The 14138-nt window shown below is 34.9% G+C and overlaps 1 protein-coding gene across 7 annotated transcripts in view; it reads right to left on the bottom strand.

Annotated features, from left to right (window-relative positions):
• Positions 1–7271: 7271 nt before the first annotated feature.
• Positions 7272–14138, bottom strand: part of LOC121322586 (zinc finger protein 385B-like) — a 98992-nt gene continuing 92125 nt past the window's right edge. For 5 of the 7 annotated variants that reach the window (XM_041262721.1, XM_041262723.1, XM_041262726.1 and 2 more), the window contains 5 exons: positions 13825–13966; positions 12079–12432; positions 9941–10122; positions 9461–9562; positions 7277–8941 (listed from right to left, as the gene is read on the bottom strand). In XM_041262721.1, the coding sequence (XP_041118655.1) occupies positions 8729–8941; positions 9461–9562; positions 9941–10122; positions 12079–12432; positions 13825–13966 (993 nt within the window). In that variant the 3' untranslated portion in view covers positions 7277–8728. Of the gene's footprint in view, positions 8942–9460; positions 9563–9940; positions 10123–12078; positions 12433–13824; positions 13967–14138 lie in introns of all 7 variants that reach the window. The other 2 variants (XM_041262725.1, XM_041262724.1) reach the window with 2 other exon arrangements.

The following is a 14138-nucleotide window of genomic DNA, read 5'->3' as shown; positions in this document are numbered from 1 at the left end:
ATTTGTTGTATATACTGAAAACAAGTTCTCTTTAATCAACAACAGTATTAATAACATACACTTAACATAACACTGATAAGAAAAACTAAAACAAGCTGTTAACATAAGAGGGTGCTGTTTTGCAGCAATAGACCATACACATACTTAAAACTATAACAAAAAACAGTCAGACACGCATTTAGCTAATGCATTCATCCATGTTAGGACCTTGATAACAGAAAAAGGCATCAGCTAAAAAAGTCTTCCCAGTTTTTACCTCAGAATGGATGATAGACTGTTTTAAATGATGGATGGTGTCTTTGGTAGACATTTTAAGAGCTGCACATCCCTAGAGATAACAATGACATACATTCCACAATTTATCCAGACTGCTCAATATTCAAGGGAGATTTGTAAGATGATTGTATGAGTATCGCATATGTTGGATATGACAATAATTCACAAGTAAAATGTTTTTTCTTGATTTTGAGTTGTAGAAAAACAACGTTTCTAAGATGTATAGAAAATAGTCGTCAGCTTTGATCATTTTTGTTAGGATTGGTCCTTATATTTTGGGTTAGTAAAAGAGGCAAATGTAATATTTAACTATATTGGAGATGTTGACATAAAAATGGGAAATTGCATTTGTAAGTATATTGATTAGGCTAATTCTTTAAAGCCACCTTTAGTATACTCTCTACTCTTTTGAGTTGTTGTGAATGATTAGCATTTTTAAATTCCTAAGTCTAATTTGTCTGTATTTTTGTCTAATGTGAGATGGAGTATTTACAGTATCAATAATGCTGTACATTGATACACAAAAACTAAAAAGGTAACACATTTTTATATCTGCTTGGGATAAGCTTGTCTCTCATTCCATCAAATCCTGACACAAATAATTAATACTTTTATGACATGTGGCATGCAGTTATCCATAAAACATGAACAAAATGAATTAGGATGCACATTCTAAAAGCAGAAATTATGAAATTATTTAATGACAAGAGGAACACGAGTTATCAATGAAGTAAACACGTTATATTGATCTAGCCAGTTTAAGATGCATAGACCATTTTAATGATGTGCAGTGTTTTAAAAGCCTATGAACGTTTATTAAACATAACGATGGCCCAGCAAAGCTGGCAGAAGTATGATAACTCATAATAAACCATGTTAATGCATAGTAAATGGATAGTATTAGCATGGTTAAAGCATGGTACCATGACATGGTCAATTGATAAAGGAAACAAGATTATATTGCATCTCCTCCTACTGATGTTGTAATACATCTTAATGGATTTTAACCTGATGTCAGTGTCAGATCACAAAACTCTATTAACATTGCTAGGGCAGCAAGGGATCTGTTTCAGTTCACAGTTTAACTAATCTACTAAACCACTTCTTTTAATTAAGAAGACCTACACAATATATGCAGGGGAAGAGACAAACATATCTCGGTCATGGATGCTTGAATGTTGATTGATTGTTGCTATTTCTGAGAGCTTAAGTAATTGAAGCAGCATAGTATGACCTGTCATTATCTAAAAGAACATAAACTTGTATTGCTAGTTTCAGTGCCCGATTAACACTAGTCTTGGACTATGTTACCTAAGGTAACATTAGGTAGTCCAAGATCAGCGCTAATCTAGGTCTGTGAAACCAACCATTAGCATTGTCTTGTTGAAATGGGAAACACTAGTAATTATCCTTAAAACAAAAAGGTAATTTGAAGACTTTGCTTACATTTTTAATATAAAGCAAATACATTGTCTCAGTATGTATAACAAAATATGCCAGTGTTTACAGATGGCTGGCAATATTAATTGTCTGCCCAACGCAACTGGACTCAAGGAACTGTACTCGGAGGTCTGGACGGTCACATTTAATCCCCTGGCTTCAGTTCACTACACTGCTGTAACCTTCCCTGTAAAGTGAATGCTGTTCCAGGCACTTCCAAAGTGAATATCATGTGAAAAATAATTAATTTCATTAATTTACTGCATTTGGAAAACATAACACCTAATAACCCAATAACATCTACATATAGAAGATACAAGAACTATAAAAATGTAGCATTGAATTAAGTTGTGGGATGTTAAATATTTGTAGTTTTGTACTGACATGGTGCTGTATGGATCAAAAGCCTGCCCTGCTGTTGACAATGAAATATGTGTTAAATGTCATGAAACCACACTTTACCATGCCAATAAATTAGATAAATTAGATAATTAAACATGTAGGCGTAGTTACCATTTGACAAAATGAAAGTACTGTTGTTATGAATTATCAACATTGTAACTGAAATAGAAAGGGCATGCTATACAGTACTGGTACTGAGCAAACATACTATACTGCAAATCAAATACACAGAAACAACAACAAGATGGATAGCAGGTAACTGGTATCATATGACATTCTCTCCTAAGTGAAATCCATTATTGTCATTATTTATTACATTAGTCTTCGTGTTAAACTGCAGTTCCTCACAAGTGTTAATAGTCTTCTTTATCTATAATGAAATTAAGTATATGATATACAAGTAAAAAAAGAAAAAGAAAAAAAGAAAAAAATGGCATACCAGGTGATTGTTTTCCAGCTTTTACTGTGTATTTATTATTGAAAATTAATACAAAACTAATTTTAACCAGCAGAGCAGCACCAATTTAAAGGCTGGAAGATTTTTGCACACCTGTGAAAGCTGAAAGGTAAATGCACAATTACTTCAGCCAGTGAAATAAAAGATAGCTCGTTCCCTAAACCAGTACCGGCTGACCTCAGACACACTGTCAACAGCAGCTCTGGTACCCAGTCTCACTGAATTGCATATTTCTCAAGGTGTTTTCACTGATAGTGGCACAGAATTAAACTGTTCAGTGATCGCAAAGACTGGATTCCTGTGGACAATCGAGCACCACCACTAAGAGCAGTCAAGGTCTGATAGTCTGTTTCAACAGGAACTTTGCTTTTCTTTGTCCTTGTACTAGTACCACCAAGAGGACAATGGCCCTATCTAGAATTCCTGAGGAAAAAAGACTGGATTAAAAGGGACATTACTAACCTCCCTCAAAGCATGTAAGGCCTATAGAAATTCCTTCAGCCATGTCTATGAGCAAAAGTAACATTATCTGATGCTTTGCTTCTTTGACACACACACACACACACACACACACACACACACACACACACACACACACACACACACACACACAAACAAAAATAACTATTGATTTTTCAAAAGTATATACATGATAATTATATGATAATATTTGGTGGGGGGGGGGGTGGGGGGGGGGGGGGGCACCAATGCAGGATGAGTCCCCTCCTTTTTCAAATTAAAATAGAAAGGACTTACATGCAAATCACCAAGAAAGTTTAACAATGGATATAAGTTTGAATCCATTGACATAAGTCAAAAAGGGCTGCCAGGCAGAATAAAATGTTTTAGTAGACCCACACAGTTTATTCATTTTCTCCATCTTAAGAAAATGCATTAAATATTTTATCCAGTGGACAAATGAGGGCAAGGCAGCTTGCTTCCAATTAAACAGAGGCCAGGGTGTCAGACTGAAATCTGGAAAAAAAGTTTGCTTCCCGCCTGCAAGTTACACCAAACGTGCCAGGAGTGGTGAGGAATCCATGGGTGAATTGAGACTCAACGATGGAGGTCCAGAATTGGGACAACCTGTGATTACACCAGTACATATTAATTAGGGTGGCAGGGGCCTGTTTACATCTGTCACAGGTTGGACCCAAGACTTTGACAAATCATTTGACTTAAAGTCTTTATCAATGTCTTCAGTTGTTGATACTGAGTAGAAGAATGGTAGGTTACTCAATATGTGTTTTGATAAGACTACAAAACAATCAAAGTAAATAATCAATATCTATATATAGAGACATATTTAACTGGTCTACCCTGAAGATTATGGTGTTATTATGAAACACTCAAAACAGACTCATTTTTACGATATTTGACTATATCCCCATGCAGGAGGTGAAGCTTGTACATACCCCAGCTTTCTTCGCTTCCATTTCCCAGTAAGAAGAGTATGCAGCTCAAATCCTTTATAAAAAACATACTTGGATGGTTATACACTGCAAATATAAACTCAACAGGCTACACTCTTCTGTCCATCATGGGTATTTACCACCATTACTAATACCCATATCTCTGGCATGTACTCATGTCTGGTGCATGAATTAACTGATCAAATGTCAAACACTTAACGCTGCAGTTAAGGTCTATATAGTGATTACAGGATCAAAAGTGAACACCATAATGCGTACTAAGCTTTGTACAATGATTAATGCCTGGGTGACCTAATTTTGATATTCGGTTTATGATATTATTTGTATGGTGTAATCATTGTTTTCCAGAGTAGGGTTTTCCTTGGAGAGTTCACCAGAATCTTGTTTTATATAGATTTTGTTTAAATCACACTGCCCCATATGCACACACAGGCAGAGGTACAATGTGCTGTGAATCCAGGACAGACAATTTATAAAGTTTATAAAGGAGTAAAGCAAGAACAAAACGAAATGTCATTTACATCCACTGTCAGTAAGATGTTACATTTCAATTCCCTTAGAACAAAAGAAACTGCTGAGTAATTATTCAGCTTTCTCGATTAAAAAATAAGAGAAGTGAACAATAGAAGTACAGTTACATTGACTATATTGTGACTATAAACCTAGAGTTCATCTTTAAAATGATCGTCTTAAAATGTTTTCACTGCCCCGTGCATTTAGAGGAAATTTCTAAGTGCATTTATACAAATCAAATTTAACATTTTTTGTTTTGTTTCATTAATTTCGTATCTTCAGTTTTCTGTAAAATCTTTATTCTTTTTTTTTTTATTTTCTTGTTCTTGCTCCATACTTGCACCAACATTCTAGTTTCATGCAAATGTAGTTATTATGCACAGCTAGCATTGAGAAAGAGACTGAGCTAATGGCTCTTTCGTCGCTCTCTGCCATGTCGAGATTTTTCCTCTTTGAGTTACACTTTCTTTCATATGGGCTTTTATACAGAGCTTCTTAGAGCTCAGAATCACAACAAAGGGAAATAAGTGCTTTATTAAACCATTTTATGTCATTGCAACACAATAATCCCCTTTGACAGAGCAAACATGTGAATAATTGATAATACTTGATTAGTTATTATTATTATTATTGTTATTATTATTATTATTATTATTTTGAAATCAATTGTATTAGAATGTTTCAGACTACAAGTCCCTTCTTCAACTGGATGGAAAGAGCGGTCACACATGAATGGATAGGCTCCAGTGGTTAAAGAAACAGGCCTTGTAGCCAGGAGGTACCTGGTTCAAATCCCAGCTCAGCCATTGACTTGCTGTGTGACCCTGAGAAAGTCACTTAACCTTCCTGTGCTCTGTCTTTTTGGTGAGACATTCTTGTAAGTGATTCTGCAGCTGATGCATAGTTCACACACCCTAGTTTTGTAGCTTGTAAAGCACTTTGTGATGGTGGTCCACTATGAAAGGTGCTATATAAAGATTATATATATATATATATATATATATATATATATATATATATATATATACACACACACACACACACACTATATATATATATATATATATATATATATATATATATATATATATATATATATACACACATACATATATATATATATATATATATATATATATACTATATATATATATATATATATATATATATATATATATATATGTGTGTGTATATATATATATATATATATATATATATATATATATATATATATATATATATATATATATAAAATGGTTGGCGTGCCCCATGAGATTCTCACATGTTATTGTGTTTGCTTGAATGGGAACCCCCAAGTTACCCTGCTAAAATCCCAGGTTGTATTGGTTTATGTTGACTCTGGCGGTTTAACCTAATTGTTAACACCTGTGACTGTTATGCAAAACATAGTCGTAGCTGCAATATTTCATGTGGAATTTTGCTTATCTTCTATAACAGTTTATTTCAAATCCATGTTCTATCATTAAATAGCTATTTTCATGCAAATAAAATGTAGTACTCTGAAACACTATTTCAGAAACACCATTTGTCATTCTAGTTATTTTGGTCTGTAAGGTAAACTTTTACAGAATCCTTGAATGTCAAAAGACTTGAAGAAAAATTAAAGGGTTCTAAAGTTGTTCTGTCATTAGGTCATGTTTGTTCAAGAAACAATAATTGCTGAACTGGATTTCTAAAGATCTGAATATTTTTTTTTGTCTCTGCATGTGAATAATGTATTATTCAAAATTTGAGAATTGTCCTTTTGACAGACATGTATCAGTTCCAATTAAATAGAATACATATAACCCGGGCCTCTAATTTTACATGCATACAACATCTACAATATTTTGGAGACAAAATCTAGTTCTGTAATGTGGTTGTTGCCACAGTTAGTACAAAGAACGAGCAATTTGACACACACAAAAAAGAAAATCCTATCATAACCATACAAAATATTTTTGAAGCAAAAAGGAAATACATCAAAGCAACTTTGAAAGTAAACTGCACGCAAACTGACGGAATAGTCCCAGAAAGACTGAAATCACTGCAGCTCAGAAATCTCAAGAAACTGTCAGCAAAAAAGCAACCTGCTTTGACTTACTTGTCAAGGACATTCTGAAGAAGGGATCACTTCCACTACATCAAACCTTGAGTCACATTTTAATTACCATTCAAGTATCTTAAAGGTGCTCCACCGCCAAGGACTTAATGAACAGTTCTTACTTTTATGTAAAATTTCCACTTTTTCGCATACCAATGGCATTTTTCTTTTTTATTTTGTAGGACACCTTTTAAGACATTCTAAATTTCTCAACAAGCTTCCTTAACTTAATCTAATGTAATTGGTTAAGTTTAACCTCTTGTTAACACCACTTCAGTGTTTTAGAATAGCTTTATATAACAGCATGTAGGCAAGGTGTCAATTGGCACCATTAGGAACATGCAGCTCCCAAGTGAGAGTCTGCTTGCTTGTATGAGTAGTTTACATTTCACATCAGCTCACCTGCAGGGATCACAGTCTGTAACGGAACTGTATCAGACAGCACTATGCCTTGCATTTCGATGAAACTGAAGCATGTGGATGCTAATCACATATTTCAGGGACTGTGGGAAAATCCAGGAAAGGTAAATCTATTCAAATAGTTCTTGGGAAGACTGAAAAGTTAATTATATAAAATAAAAATAAGCCCTCCCTCAAATATCGTTGTACAGGTAGAGCCCTTGTTATTTGTAAATCAATGGTAAAGTCCCTGTTATTAAAAATAATTGATCAATTAGCTGTAACCGTATAGGTTAAATGTAGTTATTGACTCTCCTCCCATTAAATGAAATTATGGTCACAAGCAGACATTCTAGTTTTTCATAAACTACTGTGGCTGCTTTGATAGGTGCACAAAACTGTCCAACGAATTTCATTTGAGACAGAGTCCTGCAGCTTTAGATATATTATGGGCAAATCTGCTCAGTGATTACCACTGTCAAGACATCTGGTCTTCTTTCAAATTTCACTGGAAAGGGTGGTATATAATATCACTATAGTGTATTTTATCTTCTTTTTTTATTGGAAAAGGTACATGTCAAATGTACATAGACTTTTCTGTTTTACATAATTACTACACGCAAAGCATTACTCCACAGACTCTAATAAACATATATTCTATTGTTTTTATTATTGTGGTGCAGATTGCTTTTTTAGATTCTAAAAATACAAATAATTTCTTCTGTTCACTACATATCCACTGCCCCTCTGAGAGGTGGCATTGCAACATGTTAGGTAAACATTAAAGACACAATTTTAAATATAAATATCTAATGTTCTGTACATTATTGCATCAAAGGGCCACAGAATAATGCAGCACCATTAGAAATGAAGGAGTCTTTTAAAATTACATAACAATGAAAGGCTCGTGATTTCCCTGCCAAATAACTGGCAAGACAAATGGTATATGCAATTTTCTAAGTACAGTTTTTTTTTTTCTTTTGAAAAATGCATAACAATGTTCAGCAACAAACCCAGTGAGGAAGCTACCAAAATAACTTAAAACAAACAAAAAAACAAAACAAAACAAAAAGCTTACAATGAAAATATGCTAATATGCTAGGTTATTCTTATTTTTTTAAAGTAACATGTCCAAAGATAAGCATAAACATGTATGAACACAAAGTAGGCAGCTGTTAGATGGGCATAAAAAAGCTTTAAGCTTTAAATTAGACATGACACACCTAAATTTACTACACAATACACAACAGTACTGAGGCCTAAAACAGCATTATACAATCCCTGACTACATCAAGACATGATTAAAAATCGTATACCTTCTGTTACTGAAGATGTGATCCACATACTGGTATACTGTGGCTGGAGATGCCTGTTTTATTTATAAGGAAGACCTTGGTATGTTCAAGTCAGCCAGGAAGCAGTTCAATGCTCTTCGTATTTAGATTCAATTCCTCTGATTGAGACATCCAGAACTGTAAAAACTCATTTTGTAAGTACAGATACCTCTTTAGATACAGATGTTAAGAAAAAAAGCCTTTGTTCGAAGCTTGTAAATCCAAGTATCCATCGAGGTTGAAATACACTGCTCAGTTGTGTACACTCCACAGCCTCGCTAAGTCAAAGCAAGGATCGCTTAAGCTTGTGCAAGCTTTACTTCCCCTTTTCTACTGGCCTTTTACTGTCATGTCATGTCATGTCAAAGAATCAATATGGTGCAAAGAGGATTGATCCTGCTGTTGGACGGATTGGCCCAGGTGCTGCCCTGAAGAAAGATGCTGGTAATGCGGAAGTCTGGAAGAGTGCAGTATTGGGCCGGGGGTGAAGAGAGAGAGATGATACGGCTGCAGGTGAAAATGAAGGTGAAAGAAATGTAGGGGTCAGTGGCTTGACTAGGTCCTTTTGGAATGCAAGTTTGGCCTGGGATTGAAAAAGAAAACAGTAGTAACATTACATACAAAAGGCACAATATTGTACAAAATATCACGGGCAGGTTTTATCTTTGGTTATGTTCTTTAAGGCTAACAATACAAAGGCCAGCTTATCTAGTATGTGCTATTACTATCAAAATAAAAGCTGAACAAAAAATTACAAGCACAGTTTGAGTATTTCGGTACAATCTGTCCTTACCTTAATTACGGTTTAAAAGTCTGATTGGCAAAAATAAAATCATAATATGAATATAGAGAATTAAATTGTAAAAATCGAGAGGCGATGTGGTCCAAAAGATAAAACAGAGGACTGGAAGACAAAAGATCTGCCATCTATTTATTTCTCTAAGAAGCAAGTCACTGCCCTTACTGGGGCATCTGTCCAAGCAGCTGTGAATCTGGGATGAAGTAAAATGTGGAATTTTAAAAGGGTGAAATGACCTTATTTTTTTCATTAATTTGTCATACATTTAATTTTTTTTTTACAAAGAAATGTAAGAACACTTACTGCCAAAACATTTGAGCTGCGTTGCTGTTTGTTATAGGGACTGTATTTGGGTTTCATGGGTTTGCCAGCTACTCTGTCCTTGTGTCTCCTACTGGAAATGTGCTGTAATGAAGAAAAAGGAGTACAAAAACCCATTGCACATGTTCTGCATGTCTGATACTTAATCATGCCTTATACTTGATGCATGTTAATAATACATTTATTTATCTGTTTATTATCCCTATTATCATGAACTTCTGTTTCTGCTACCTGTATACAGCATGTTTAACTAATTCACCAGACTCTGAGCAAGCCTGAGTAAGGTTAAATGTCTGAAATCAGGCAAATATAGAAAATAGGCACAATGCTGGTGTCCTAAACATGTCAAATTCATGTGTGCAGAAACATAATACATGATAATTAAGAACAATTATAAGAAATGAACTTGAACTTGACCAAGCTGTAATTTTCTTTAAGTATTATATATTTTATTTATTGTACCTGTTTCAGCTGGATTTCAGAATTGACATGAACATCACAGATTTCACAATGGAACGTCTTGTTCTGCAGGCCTGACCCTTTAACTATGCTTGTCTGCACCTTGAGTTTGGATGCAGGTCTGGGGTATGCCTTGATAGGACCAGCTCCATTTCGAGCTTCCAGCATTGTCTTGTGCTTTGAACCTGTATTTGAAACAAACACTTAGTTACTTTTACATTCATCATCAATTACACTCTATGGGCCTCATTTACGAAAGGGCACTAAATTTGGAGTTAACACGCACTTAAAGTAGTGAGCCTAACGTGCGCGATAAATCTAAATTTAGTGCCTCACTTACTAACGGAGAACGCATTAATTTACGTGCACAGTACATAGCTCATGTACATACCATACTGTGTTCGCTACATGTATTGTAATCAATAATTTAACGTGCATGATAAATGTCAGAGACTTACCCGTGATTACCACGATATCAAAAGCCCCAGCAGTCCAGGCGTATCTTTTGGTCAGTAGCTTACTGTGAAGGTGGAGATGGCTTACATTGACTGAAAATGAGCGATCAACAGACACTGCACTCAGCAGCAGGACAGGCAACGTAAAGTGAAACCGCACTTCTTGCCTTTCAATTTAACATGTATTCCTTGTCTGATGTAAAAAAACTTTTCCTTTCTCCTTAAATGCATATACATTAAAAGTAATGCTGTGCAATGGCATATTTTTCTTTTTGTTCTGCTTACTTGAGAAATATCGATTTATTAGACTTAGCCTCAATTTTCTTCCTTGTCTGCATTGCAGTGCTATGTGAATATAATCAATAGTACACGTCCAGTAAACCTGTCCTCTGTGGGAAATTTAATATAATTCCCTGTGAATTCTAGCAGGGCTTTCTTTGTGTAAATATACTGCAGTTAAAGCTGAATGACGACTTGTGTAAATATACTATAGTTATAGCTGATATATACGGTATATATATATATATATATATATATATATATATATATAACACCACAACACCACACACTATACATACTATTATGTGGTGTACCACCACACATATGTATTATATATATATATGTTATATATATATGTATAATGTATATATATCCGATATATATCATATATATATATCTATATAATATATATATATATTATATATCTATATAGATATATATACACACACACACACACACACACACACACATACATTATATACTTAATAGTATAAAGAAGGGGTGTCCGACATACGGCCCATTACTTTATAAAATTGCATCAGTGTACTGTATCATTTTGGAGTTACTTAAAACAACTCTAATATAACATGTACATTCAACATGTGTAGTCTACATTGATTGAGTGACATTAAGCCAACCATAGCTCACAGAGGTAGCAAAATAGCCAATCAAATAGCATACACGATCCATTTCCTCACGCACATAATTTTGATCAGGATAACGAGGCTCGTTTAAATGATTTATTTTAGATGATTATTTTTTCACTAAATAATCTTGACGGCAAGGCAATAAGTCTGATTTGCAGTGCAACGGTTGCAGTTATGAAAGATTATACCACACAGTGTCACTATGATACGCTGCACAAAGCAACACATTTTGAGTTTACTAGAAATTAAATAAGCTATGGAGTCTCAGTGAAAGGAAATTACTTTTTTAACTTCAAGAAGCCATGGAAAGTGCAGAATTACCTTAGAAGAAACTAACTGGTGGGATTACACCATATATGACTGAGCAAAGAGTGGATTGTCTAGCAGAGTGCTGGAAAAAAATTACGAAAGAAATGCAGAAGTAACCATTTTCTTACACTGGATTCTGCATCAACAGGCATGTAATGAGCATTGTTATCAAGTGTATGAGAAAAGAAGTCAAATATTGCTTGATTAACAACAGAATGGTACACTACAGTATACTACATTCTAAAAAAGATACCATATAAGTGCATATTTTATCAGTGTAAAAAAAGAAAAAAACATTAGACCCCATATCAGTCATATACCATGTCAAGTGTACATTGGAGATAGGTCGAACCAACTAGAATTTGCTAGCCCCAGCTGTTTCCAAGCAATCCCCTTGAGGGGCTCGAGGGTTGGGTACACCTTTTTTTTTCAGTACCATAACACTACCAACCTGTGTTGTGTGCCTCCAACTGGGACAGGGAGTTGACAGCTACTTTACATAGGGAACAGTAAAGGAGCTTCTTTGCCTTCTCCTCTTCAGACTCTATAGGTGCAGGACCATCTCCATTCTTCATTACACTCAGTATTGCTTCAGCGGGAGCAGCTGTCATTGCCGATGCTTCGGGTGCAGGTTTAGACACATGGTGAACCAACAGTGGAGCAGCAACGAAAGGAGGGGCAGCGATCGGAGGTGGGGCAGTGACTGGACGTGGTGCAGTGATCGGAGGTGGGGCAGTGATCGGATGTGGTGCAGCGATTGGACGTGGGACAGCTTTAGCAGTGTTACTGGGCCCTACTTTTTTTCCTGAGGGAAAAAAAAAACATCCATGGTTAGGAGAATAAAATAAACAATGAGATTCTGGAAACTAATTATCTTTGAAGCTCATTAGCATTTTATGGAGTGTAAAGAAGAAACCAGGATTTGGAATTATCGGACATGATGTTTAACCAGGGCTTCTGATTTTCAGATTTAACATGATAAAACATGGATAAAACATCTGATACAAAAAATAATAATAATGAAACCGGTGTACAGTCAATAAACACTGGAAAACACTGGAAATGGTTACTCAATTCACATTGACTTCACCCCTTTCCCATGAAGAGAAAAACTACTACAATTTTTTTTTTTTTTTATGCCTTAATTATTGTAGCTGGGCAATGCCCCTTCTTCCTGACTTGTATCTTTCATTTATTCATTTTGAATACTTTAAACCCACCCCAACTACTGAGTGGCAGCAAATTCCTACATTTCTAATGAGATTAGAATTAGGAATGGAGGCTAAAACAAACTGTGGTGGAAAGTAAAATTCCTACACACAAAAACCCCAGAAGAATGTGCACGTGACCATACGGACTTCGTTGTGGAAGATAACGAAGGAAAGAAGGTACAATTTAAGTACTGTCGAGTTACTATACATATTTTGACAGAAAAAAAAACAAAAAACGCCCATGGATTTTGGAAAGTAACCAAAAACAATCATTTCATACAGTATATAAAAAGCGACAGCCCCGAAAAAAAATAAAAAATAAAAAAAAAATCAAAAAGAGCTAAAAATAAGCACTGAAAAATTAAATAAAAACCAAAAAGAAGCCCTAGTTATAACACAAGATTGTTCTGTGGCTTTACAAAAGTGATTGGTCTACTGGGATAAGACTGAACTGACTAATACTAATAAACTAAGATGATATTAATGCAGATATGATGCATGTAAGCCTGTGCACTGAAGCACATTCCTTATGGTTATAAAATACACATTTCTACATTATTAGACTTTAATGGATCATTTTTTATTTTTATTTTTTTCAGCTATGTGGGATTTCCATCAAACCTTCAGGGCTTTTGATGCAAAAATGACAAAAATGTAACATTTTTCATTAAACTAAAATATACAAAGTTCAGAATTATATATTATTATTATTATATATTTGTTTTATATGAACCCATTAGATAATCTACTTACCTTTTGGTCAAAGGGTGGAGGTGTTGGTGGGGACATATTAGAAAACTTCAAAATACACAATGTGTCTGATAAACTGAGTTAAACTTGAATAAAGCATTATTCAAGAATGGGGATACAAAACAAAAAAACAACACATGTCAATAATGAGCAATGGGAGCCAGCATGCATTTACAGCACAGAGACCCAGAAAATGCAGGGGGCAGATGTGAACAAGAACAAAAGTTGCCATTAACCTGGTTTGTCAGAGTTGTTGGAAGCGGCGATGTTCTTTGCGGTGTCCTTGGCAGAAGCAGTTTTCTGCTTATTTTTCGGGGACTCCTGTGCTTTGAGCTTCTTGGCATGTTTAGTGCCTTTGTAGTGTGCCTCGGCTTGGCTCTACAAAGGAGAACAAATGAACCATGCGATCAGGCTCATTCCTCACACTGTTACACACATCATGGCTGACAAAGCAGAAGAAAAAACACAGCTTTCAATAGCAGGCACCACACATATTTGTAATACAGGAATCTTTTAAAATGGATCTAAAAAAGTGTATTTGCTATGCTAC

The sequence above is a fragment of the Polyodon spathula genome, chromosome 11 (genome assembly GCF_017654505.1).
Source record: "Polyodon spathula isolate WHYD16114869_AA chromosome 11, ASM1765450v1, whole genome shotgun sequence".
Classification (NCBI taxonomy): domain Eukaryota; kingdom Metazoa; phylum Chordata; class Actinopteri; order Acipenseriformes; family Polyodontidae; genus Polyodon; species Polyodon spathula.
Note: the sequence above shows the minus strand (reverse complement) of the source record. Positions and strands in the feature narration are given on the sequence as shown.